We start from the raw sequence: 11,121 nt of genomic DNA, 5'->3' as shown, positions 1-11,121 counted from the left end.
CAGCGAGTACCAGAAGTCACTATGAACCCAGTACCAAGAATTGGGCCCCTGTAGATTATCTGTAATATCCATTGCTGTTGAAGTTTTTCGTTCATCCTTTTAGACGTCTTTTTCTCTCTCTTTTCAAATTTATTTTCAAGCTTTCCTTGAGACTTTCTTTTAGATGTCGGGTTTTAGATATTCTGAGCCTATCACTTTATGACGATATACATTATGTTCGCAAATGTTCCGGATCTGCTACTGGGCTCGGAGGCTTTCGATGATTCCCTTGGCCTCGTCTATCTCAGCCCACTCCTCCTCTGTCCCCTCAAAGCTTCCAAGCGAGACCTTGCGATCAACGTCAGACTTTTTTGTAAGCTGATTTTCTCGATCCTCGCCGCTTGGGTCCGGAGCCTTGGGCTGGAAGTCCCACGTTTCCTGTGTGATTTCCGGACCATTTCCAGATGCCTTGTGAGACGCTACGGATTGAAACAGGTTGTTGTTTACTGTATAAAATCCCCAATTGAAATAATAATTAATACCTCACAGTATATATTATGGAATGCTGATCGAATTGAAATTGGAAAGGTTAACAGGAATATAGCCTAAGGCATGAACTGATTGGTCTTTACTACAATTCAGTAGAATGTATTCCGAAAAAGGGTCAAGTTTTTCAAGGTTGTTTGCTTGTCCTGTCCCCCACTCATTCTTTACACTTCTTCTCTTCTGCTCTTCTGCTCTTCTGCTCTGCTTCTCTTCTTCCCTTCTTCCCTTCTTCCATTTATCACACTCTCAATATCGTTATCTGAAGTTTTGATTTGATGCTTGACGCTTGATATCAAAATGCTGGCCCCGGAGATCGCCAACTTGATCCAGTTCTTCTATCCCATCGGCAACACACCTGCTGTCTGCTTGACTCAAGATCTGCCACCGAGGAAAAAAGGCCGATCTACTACTTCTTGGCTGTGGGGATGTTCGACACATCCTCTTCACCATACACACGGAACAAGAGGCTGGTGTGCCTCGTCCTTTGGACGTCACATGCTGCGATGTAGACACTGCTGTCATTGGTATGCTAGATTATCCCCATCTCAAATTCGAGATGCTAACACGAGCCATTACCCACAGCTCGGAACATTGTGTTGCTGTCACTGGTTGTGGATGATGTTGATGGCGCCAACGAACAGTTGATTTGGAATCTATTCTATCATTTTCGCGTTGATGAAGACTCCCTCGGTTTATTGCAGGCCCAGACAGCCAAGCTGTTATCCCTGTCAACCTCGCTACAGACATGGCAACAAAGTCAGTATGGCCGAATGATCAGAATCTGCGATCGTGTCTCTCTCGAACGGGTACGCGACATGTGGCGCTTCCATGGAGAAAAGCGAGAAGGAGATGTGCTCCGTCGCTTTCAAAAGGAGGTCGATGATGGAATGAAACTTTCTCGGCAGCTTCAAGAGGCGATTGTTGGTGACAAGCTGGATGTTGTAACGGGGATCCGAGCTACAGCGCCGGTGGGCATGGAAGCTACCCTTGATATCGCTGAACTGTTCAAGACCTATTGGGCTTTCGGTACCACCGACATTGATGAAACATCTCGGTCCCTTGCTGTCCATTCTAACCCCATGTTTGCGCACAAGGATGGCAACATGGTTCTGCATTATGGCACTGACCCAGTGCTTGGGTTCCACATCAGCGCTTGCTATGTACCAATCGACCTGAAGCCACCTCAACGGGGTTATTCTTCCGAGAAGCCTGGGCTGTATGAAATTATCAACACTGCAAGGACGGAGTTCAACAACTGGAGGAAGTCATTCAGGGTGCATTCACTGGCTGGTTTGATCACACTACGGTTCTTTGTAGGGGATGCGGTGGCTTTTTCATATGTTACAACCGGGCGAGTTTTGTCGCCTTTCTTTGCCTCGTCAAAACACGGACGGACACGGACTGGAATAAGACAATGGAGAAATTGCTTGATCTCATAGACCAAGGTACCAGTCTCGCATTTTCCAATATCTACATGCAAGAGCTCAATCTCTGGATGCATATGAAAGGTGTTTATTCTATTGATGTTTTGCAAGGTTCACCAAAGATCCCAATTGTCAACCCCCAATTTGAGACCCTGCAGGGCTGGCAGAAAATGCCATGTACGGTCAGTATAGCCCTTCGTGTTCCTCGAAGCAAACTAGAGCCCTTCATCGCCGGAACCATGAAGGTTGGCGGCTTTACACCTCCTCTCCACGCCATTCTACAATCTTCTCCTAGAGCAGCCAACCAGTGGCAGCACATGTTCGCAGCAACACAGATTGGATTTGGTATCCTTAAAACAAAAGGATCCAGATACAGCGACTCCTTTGAAGTGGAAATTGATGAAGACCCATTAGGATGGAAGGGAAACTCACCAATGCTTCTTTCTTTCTATGTGCCAAGCTGGATTCTACTTCAGGAACCACGTACGGCCACTGTCTCGTTGGCCATCCCGCTCTCCACTACAACGCTGAGTATATTTGTCAACAGCTTTGGACATACCCTACTGCGAAACAAGAAGAGGTTGATTATGTCTACATTACCAAGAACCAGCCATATCAGACAGATTTTATGCCCATCAATGGCTTCAATCCAGAGGACGTCAAGAACCAAGTTGATCAAGCTGGAAGCTCAGAAACAGTCATAACCGCTACCGTCAATGAGCAAACAGGGCAAATGTCATCATTCACGGGCCGAATTCAAATACTATCTGAACAATCAAAAGCTCTTCTTAGGGATGGCAGCGCGGTCAAAAGATCTTCACGATCACCGTTCAACCATGCTCTGTCTCTTGAAAAGGGGCCAACCTTCAATGCAAACTTTCCTGCTGCTGTTTTGGACTCTACCGTGAAAGTGAGAATTGCTCGCAAGTCATCATACCTTGAGCTTATCGCAGACATTGCTAAGTCCACCCACTGGTCAACCCTGAAGTCCTTCATGTATCCGGTGTTCTTGGATTCCGGATCACCCGCTCTATGGAATGTGCCGTACCTCAATTTCTCATCACTCCCCGCTATAGACTTTGGCGATTCTTCCTCTAATCGTCTGAAATGGCTAAAAACACATATCCCAACGATGTGGTCGGCACAAGAGGGTGCCCTAAAGTTCAACCCTTCCTTGCCGGCTTCACCGAGTGTTCGGGCCAGAGTGGACTTCAAAGACGGTCTATTTCACATTTTCCTAGGCTTTAGTGGAACAATGTCTCCTCGGGCCTCCGTCTACGCTATCGACTGCCCCGAAGAAAAGGGCGTCCACATTTTGATTTTCGTATCCAGGATATTACTCGACGTCTCGAATCGTACAGTTGTTCTTGACGCTGCTGTTCTCCCTCTTTACAGTGATCTCATGGTAAAAATCACCCCTGCTCTAGACGCGATGATGAACAGCAGCCATGATCCCAAATCCATCCTCACCTCCAAAGAGGCGCTTTATCTATGGAAGGAAGCTCTCCCTGCCTGGACCGAGCGATGCCGATCGTGGGCCCACAAGCCCAGTTGCGAGTACATTACCACTCCGAAGATTCCACTCTCGATCAAATTCGGGAAAAGAGTTCTGTGCTCGTGCGGAGATGGCACAGTACCAATTGATTTCATGCCTAAGTTTCCGGGGTGGAAAGAGCTTGCCAAGCACTCTGTGCGGGTGGCCATTTCACCAGCTTTTGCGTCAGCGCTTGTGGACAAGCTCATTGATTTCTCGGTGTCTCCATTGGCTAGCGAGGCAAGTGGTGAAGATTTGAACGGCTGCCAGGTTTGTGATAAGGACAAGCGAGCTGATGGTTCGGATTTGATGACATGCTCGCGCTGTCATAAAGCAAAATACTGCTCGAAAGACTGTCAGAAGGTCGGATGGAAGAAACATAAGATGGTCTGCAAAGCGGATGGAAACTGAATCGGAGATACTACTTTTCAAACAATGGCATGAAAACACAATGTCACTTATTCTTTGTCTACAATAGATATGTAAAATTACCTCCCACATTTGCGCACGACCTCATGAAAAAAAAAACCAATAACATATAATTTTAGGGACTGACTACCTGTGGGCGTTCTCATTCCAATTGCCTCTGTTGTTGGTGTTGATAAGGATATTCTTATCAGCTTATCGATAAGGCAAATTTTTCAGATTTGAGCTTCGTCCCTGGTCAACATTCTTTCGCGCCACACCTCAAAATGCCAGAAAAGGTTCGTACCGTGTTCGCGGACTCGGACGATGAGAAGATTGTGAAGCCTAAGCTCTCGCTTCAATCCACAGAAGAACCCGAGCGCAAGAAGAAGAGAAACAAGAAGCGCAAGCTCGATGAGCACGAAGCCTCCAAACCCGCCGATCAAGATGAACCAAGGGAAATCCCCGCGCCTGCCAAGCAGGTAGAAACAGCAGTCACTGTGCCAAAAAAGCAGCCAGAGACAGTATCTCAAGCGAATGGCGCACCTGCTTCAAAATCGTTCACGAAATCGAAGTCGAGACCCTTCGCTGATACCAAAACCAACTTCACACCCTTACGAGAAAAGGCCAAAGCCCTCCTCGAGACGCGACGAAAGCTCCCCGTGTTCGAAAATGCCGATTTGATCCGCGAACTGCTACGGGAACAAGATGTCATGCTGTTGGTCGGTGAGACGGGTAGCGGAAAGAGTACGCAGATCCCGCAGTTCTTGGTAGACGAATTTTGGTGTCGGCCCGTGCCTACGCAAATCACTCGGGATGGGAAAACGGAGAAGAAAATGGTCGGAGGATGCATCGCTATCACTCAGCCAAGACGAGTGGCTGCCATTTCACTGGCCCGCCGTGTAGCTGAGGAGATGGGTACGCCGCTTGGATCGCACTCGCCTGCTAGCAAGGTCGGCTACTCTGTGCGTTTTGATACGTCTACATCACCTAGTACGCGAGTCAAGTTCTTGACCGAGGGAATGCTGCTGCAAGAGATGTTGCACGATCCGAATCTGACCAAGTACAGCGCTATTGTTGTTGATGAGGTCCACGAACGGGGTATCAATGTGGATCTGACCCTTGGATTCCTGCGGAATCTTGTATCTGGCAAGAAGGAGGGCCGGGGTGGTGTGCCACTCAAGGTAGTTGTCATGAGTGCTACAGCTGATATGGAGAGTCTAACGGACTTCTTCCAAGCTGGATTCAAACACCCGGAGCCAGAGCAGAAGGCTATCGAAGGAGCTGAGCCTGACACCGATAAAATGGATATTACAACTCCAAAGGATATCTCTGTATGCCGCATTAAGGGTCGGCAATTCGCGGTCAAAACTATCTACTCGCCCGCGCCAGTACATGACTTTGTGGATGCTGCGCTCAAAATTATCTTCCAAATTCACCAAAAGGAACCAATGCCGGGTGATATCCTTGTGTTCCTGACTGGTCAGGAAACCGTCGAGGCCTTGGAACACCTGGTGAATGAGTATGCCATGAGCATGGACCCATCGCTTCCTAAAATTCTCGTTCTACCCCTGTTCGCCGCTCTGCCACAGGCTGCTCAGCAACGGGTCTTCGCCCCTGCTCCACCACGAACACGCAAGGTTGTGCTTTCCACTAATATTGCTGAGACTTCCGTCACTGTGTCTGGTGTACGGCACGTGATTGACTGCGGCAAGGCAAAGGTCAAGCAGTTCCGCACTCGCCTTGGTCTTGACTCGCTCCTGGTGAAGCCTATCTCCAAGTCAGCTGCGATCCAGAGAAAGGGTCGAGCTGGTCGTGAGGCTCCTGGTCAATGTTTCCGGCTATACACAGAGAAAGACTATCTGGCTCTGGATGAGACAAACACTCCCGAGATTCTGCGCTGTGATTTGAGCCAAGCCCTGCTTAACATGAAGGCGCGTGGCGTTGATGACATTGTTGGATTCCCGTTCCTGACCCGGCCACCACGTGAAGCACTTGAGAAAGCTCTTCTACAGCTATTGAACATTAATGCTCTCGAGGATGATGGAAAAATCAGCGCCGTCGGCCTACACATTGCCAAGCTACCCTTGACTCCTACTCTAGGACGTGTCCTGTTGGCAGCTGCAGAGAATGGGCATGAATGCTTGCTAGATGTCATTGATATTATTTCATGTCTCAGTGTGGAGAACATTTTCCTCAACACCACCTCAGATGAGAAGAAGGAAGCAGCAGAGGCAGCTCGTCGGGATCTATACCGTCGCGAGGGTGACCACCTGACTATGCTGATGACTGTACGTGTGTATGCTTCCGAGCACTCCGACCGCAAGGCATGGGCAGAGCGACATCTGGTCTCCCACCGGGCGATGCAATCAGTGATGGTGAGTACTACATAATTTCCGGATACTAGTCATATGAACTAACGAAAACACAGGACGTCCGCAAACAGCTCCGCACCCAATGCCGAGCAGCCAAGCTGCTCACTAGCGAAGCCTTGAACAATACCTCATTACACGATCCCTCGCCCATCCTCATTCTCCAGAGTTTCCTAGCCGGATTCGCGACCAATACGGCTCGTCTCGTGCCGGACGGCAGTTATCGTACGATAGTTGGTAATCAAACTGTTGCCATCCACCCTTCGAGTGTGCTTTACGGCAAGAAGCTTGAGGCAATTATGTACAACGAATTTGTGTTCACCAATCGCAGTTACGCTCGAGGCGTCAGTGCTGTGCAGATGGATTGGGTGGGAGAGGCTTTGGCTGGGAAGGATTGATTGTCGGCTCAAGATGCTATATTTGAGTAGATTAATATATACCCCGTGGGTGATGATACCCGTCAAATGATTCAACGAAGACCTCTCCCACCCCGACGTGATAAATCTCTAAGGTCTTCTGAGATCTATGGATGGCTATATCAGGGGATTAAAAGAAGCGAAGAAGGGGAACATTGGATGATCCCTCTAACCTGCCCCAAAAGGGGACCCCATAGCTGAACCTTGCCTGGCTAACAACGAACCTATCATACCTGTAAATCGATGCACATACGTATGTGGTTCAACCAGTTCACGCTAAACCCACAGGAAACGAAGATTAATCGCCAGCTACGTGGTATATGGTAGGATATCTTCAAGTTAACTGTCAAATCAAATTGATTCGTCAATTCGCTGAGGCTTGTGCTGGCCGTCAATGATCTCTCCGCACTCTTCAATATGATTTCGGTAGCTCTCCTTCGTAAATTTTCGACGCCAGTGTAGCGGACGGCTGTAATGATAAGGTTTGCAAGCAATACAATGAAATCCCCATTCCGGAGCTCCCGTGGTAGTATCAAGAACTGGTGCTCGAATGATTCCCATAAAGCGCATCGGATTAGATGAAAACCCATCAAAGGAGTCATCTGACCGGAGCGGTCGCGGTTTCCCTCTGCGAGTAGATTGCGCATTTCGAGACTGATGAGCCTGAATTCTATTGGTAAGACTTCCTGATGCGTATTCTTTCATTGCGGTGCTACTTCCGTGCACGATGATACCTGCCTCACGCGCAGCAGAATGATCAATCAAAGTAAGTTGGCGGCGACATTTGATTCCTCCGGATGAATACCGACCAGGAATGGTTTTAAAAGAAGGTAGTTTTGCCATATGTTCTGAGCGAAGTCCAAATTTTCGAATCACGTCACTTCGTAGGAGTGGTAGGTAGTCGGTCGTCTCGGTAAAGCAAAGGAAACAAACGCGACGACAGGTGACTAGGTATAGGTAACCACCAAAATCACCACAACTATCACAATCAGCTGTACGCAGCTTGTTATAAAGATCTTGGCAAGAGAACGAAAATCCGCATTTTATGCTAAGACATCCTCGGATTGAAGCTGGAGCGTGCACAATGATCTGTTTGTATTGTGGAATTTGGTCTACGACCAGCCTTGCTCTTCTGTTGACGCGTCGGAAACCAGTAATTGACCCAATATCAAGCCATAAAAGTATCATGTGAAGAATTTCCAGAGGCAAAGTTTCCAACGCTCCAATTCCGTAGCACGGGAGGCGTCTTTCATGACTGTTGTCTAGATGACAGAGACTTTCAATATCATCTAACGTGTGGTCTATAAGACCAAGAAATGTATATGTTGACTCGCTTAGCTTTTGGACTGCAGCCATGATGTTAGGGAGAGAATAAGTTCCGGTCCTTGGAAGCCTTGATGAACGACAACACATACAAGGGTGTTGCCGACGCGGGGATACGTTATTCCGAGATATGTACGATGTATGCATATCTTCTTATTTGGCCATATGCTAGGTTGCTGCTCGGAAAAGAAACTGGAAGAATTAATTGTCAGTTCCAGTTACTATGTTATAGTAGATTAATATTGGCATTTTTCGCGGTTGTATCTGTCTCGGCAGAACTCCCGTGGCATCTCATGAGACCTTGAATTTCAGGTAGTTGTCCCAATCGGGAAATTTCCCTGGTCAAGCGTCACACATGGCGAACAAGACAATCAAACTACCATTTCGCTTCAGAAATTGCAACGATTCAACAGGACTTTAAGCCAAACCCTCGGATGAGACTCCGTATAGAAATTAAACAATCATGGCAGCTCCCAGCCCCCTACACCGCATATACCACGGCCAACCCCCCGGCATCCTTTCGAATCAACTGCTTTATGTGTTGTGTTTGACGTTCGATTAACTTGTCCTTGGGGATCGCTTACAATTTCCCTTTTTTGAATGATTCATCTTGGGGCTAGAACTTGAGTTAAATGTGTCCCTTGTGTTGGCAGTTTGCTATCTGTCTCGATCTAGTACGGGGCCAACTGAGGGGTATATATATATATATACATATATTAGTGCAAACAAGGCAACACGGAGGTCCAATACGGAGGTCCAACACGGTGGTCTGCTTGGCGATATCAAAGTACGGTGTAGTGTTTTCCCCTTCGATAGAACCATCTTTATAATTGTGACTGATGGCAAGTTCACACGTCACAGTGTCGATCCTGGTGACCGTCTGTCAGCTGATGAGGATTTAAGATTATGGCTTCAGTATTTGCCTCATAAAACAGGCGAATCGAACGGATACGGATTAAAGCACTGAAAGAGTGGTCTCACCATTCCGATACCGGTTGCATCATTGGAGGATCATTCCAGAGTGGGATCGTTGAATCCCATTTTGGGCATGGCTGGCATATACCCGCTTATCAGCTAATCTCTCCACCTCACATCACCACCTCGAGGCTGGGCAACTCTTGTTCCTTAAACTTGGATTCTTCCTATATTATTCCTATCACTTCCAAACAATCTTTTTATATGCTCTAATGCCTCTATCCCCCACTTGACTACATTCCCTGTGATTTCTGGACCCACCCTCCAATCCGCTTATCTGTGTCACTATCTGTCTCCCTATCTGCTTTAGAGCTACCAGATCAGCATGGCCTTCCAGGTCCCAAAACACGTTCCTCGCCGCAGAACATCCTACTCAACCCCCCAACCACCTACTCTCAACATCCCCTCCTCGGCCGAACAGCGCGATGACGACACCGCACAATGGGTCCTATTTTCCCCGACCGCTCGTACACACACGACTTCAACCGATCGCACGCGTACTGTGGGAGCTTCTCGACTGAGTGACTTTGGCTCATTTGCTGCAACCCAGTCTGCATCTGGCGTCGAGGGTGAACCCGATGACGAGAATGCCCTCGACGACCAACTGGACGAAGATGGAACCGAACTCGACAGCCTAGACGATGGACTGCACGCCTTTCGAGCACCCGATTTGGCCCCGGCTTCCCCAATACGCGTTGATCAGGGGCCGCCGGCGATGCTTCCGGCCCATGATGGATTAGGCAGCTTCCAGGCCTCGAGTCAGGAAGTCCAAGATCAGCTCTGGCGGCACGAACAATACAACCCCCAGCGGCTATCCTACGGTCACCTCCAACATCGTCGTAACTCAAGTGTGCAGAGGCATCTGGATACCGTCGAGGAGGGCGAGGCAAATGTCGAGCGAGAACGGTGGCAGCGAATCGAGGAGTGGCGCATGGACCAGAGCCGGGCTCTGTTGCAGGAAATCGAACGGGAAACTAGACAGAGGCGCACTAGTCTGACTAGCCGACCGAGCCTTCGTCGTTCTGTTGATCACAGCCCCCAGACGCGTGTATCTGAGGTGCTATCACGGGATATATCTCTGTCGAAAGATGTCTCGGAGGACGAAGAGTCTTTCTGGCGCCGTATTACACGAACCGTGATCCGTGACCTGATCGGGATTGATGACTCCTTGCTCTCCGTCATCTTCGGTGAGGCGTTGCCGCTGGACGCGCAATCTCACCCCGAAGAAGATCCACTAGACATGGAAACGGTACTGGCTCGTGAACCAGAGCCAGAGTATAACGATTCACCACTGTGGCAGACAAAGGTGCTTAAGACGATCGCCCATGAGCTGGGTATACTTGTCCATCAATTTTGTGAACATCCCGGGGCATTTACAACATATTATCAAATGACTAAAGATATATCCGCCGAATATGCGGGGATGTCTCTCAACCGCCTAGCGGAAAGCGGGATCTCTCAGAAACCCGCCGAATCCACCTCATCAACCACCGCCGATACAGCTGGCGAGTCCATGCTATCCCCCCACTTCTTGCCCACACTTCGAGACTCAACCCGCGAGCACGAAGCACAATGGGGCATCGAAGATGAGGATCCAAAGCGATCCGACCAACTCCCTGAATCAACAAAACTCCAACACGAATCCGAGTACTGGGAAAGCGGCCTTGATGTAATGATGGTATTCCGCTACCTCCGCAACCGCTTCAGCCGCCGAGGGTACATGCCCAACGAAGCACACACACCAACTCCACCCCGCCGCCCACAAGATGCATCCCGCCGAGCAGCCATCATCCGACAACATCACCCACTCGTAGCGCGTGCCTACTCCCGATCACAAACTCAGCCTCGCCGCGTATCACAATTCTCCGGTGTGTCAAACCCAGCGGGCGTCTCCTCGCCACTCCTACGACCGCATCTCCGACGCCCTAGCTCTAGTTGCGCCAGCCAGAGCGCCAAGCTCTCGGCTATTTCTAGCCGGCGGACGATGACAAGTTCTAGCCGGAACTACTGGGATATTGGCGGTAGCGAGAGCAACAGTCCTATTGGTGTTGGAGCTGGGCTCGGCAATTGGGGTGAGGTGTGAACACCCACATATTTGCAATTTGCAGTGCGCATGAGGCATATCTCGGAGTCGGTGGATGCCAATG

General features: G+C 49.1%; 5 protein-coding genes across 5 annotated transcripts; 3 read left to right on the top strand and 2 right to left on the bottom strand.

Moving 5' to 3' along the window:
• Positions 1-237: 237 nt before the first annotated feature.
• N7517_006303 (uncharacterized protein) lies at positions 238-760 on the bottom strand (the record flags this gene model as incomplete). The annotated part of the gene is made up of 2 exons (XM_056724033.1): positions 238-485; positions 694-760. 2 exons carry the CDS (start codon positions 758-760, stop codon positions 238-240), a joined length of 315 nt encoding a protein of 104 aa, XP_056580283.1.
• A 580-nt stretch (positions 761-1,340) lies between these two features.
• Positions 1,341-3,894, top strand: N7517_006302 (zinc finger MYND domain-containing protein; the record flags this gene model as incomplete). The annotated part of the gene is made up of 3 exons (XM_056724032.1): positions 1,341-1,789; positions 1,843-2,480; positions 2,525-3,894. 3 exons carry the CDS (start codon positions 1,341-1,343, stop codon positions 3,892-3,894), a joined length of 2,457 nt encoding a protein of 818 aa, XP_056580282.1.
• Positions 3,895-4,175: 281 nt separating this feature from the next.
• Positions 4,176-6,658, top strand: N7517_006301 (putative ATP-dependent RNA helicase (Hrh1); the record flags this gene model as incomplete). The annotated part of the gene is made up of 2 exons (XM_056724031.1): positions 4,176-6,266; positions 6,320-6,658. 2 exons carry the CDS (start codon positions 4,176-4,178, stop codon positions 6,656-6,658), a joined length of 2,430 nt encoding a protein of 809 aa, XP_056580281.1.
• A 369-nt stretch (positions 6,659-7,027) lies between these two features.
• N7517_006300 (uncharacterized protein) lies at positions 7,028-7,519 on the bottom strand (the record flags this gene model as incomplete). The annotated part of the gene is made up of 1 exon (XM_056724030.1): positions 7,028-7,519. One exon carries the CDS (start codon positions 7,517-7,519, stop codon positions 7,028-7,030), a length of 492 nt encoding a protein of 163 aa, XP_056580280.1.
• Positions 7,520-9,299: 1,780 nt separating this feature from the next.
• N7517_006299 (uncharacterized protein) lies at positions 9,300-11,057 on the top strand (the record flags this gene model as incomplete). The annotated part of the gene is made up of 1 exon (XM_056724029.1): positions 9,300-11,057. One exon carries the CDS (start codon positions 9,300-9,302, stop codon positions 11,055-11,057), a length of 1,758 nt encoding a protein of 585 aa, XP_056580279.1.
• Positions 11,058-11,121: the final 64 nt, after the last annotated feature.

Source organism: Penicillium concentricum (genome assembly GCF_028827145.1).
Source record: "Penicillium concentricum strain IBT 3081 chromosome Unknown utg000002l_segment0_segment0, whole genome shotgun sequence".
In the NCBI taxonomy this organism is placed as follows: domain Eukaryota; kingdom Fungi; phylum Ascomycota; class Eurotiomycetes; order Eurotiales; family Aspergillaceae; genus Penicillium; species Penicillium concentricum.
Note: the sequence above shows the minus strand (reverse complement) of the source record. Positions and strands in the feature narration are given on the sequence as shown.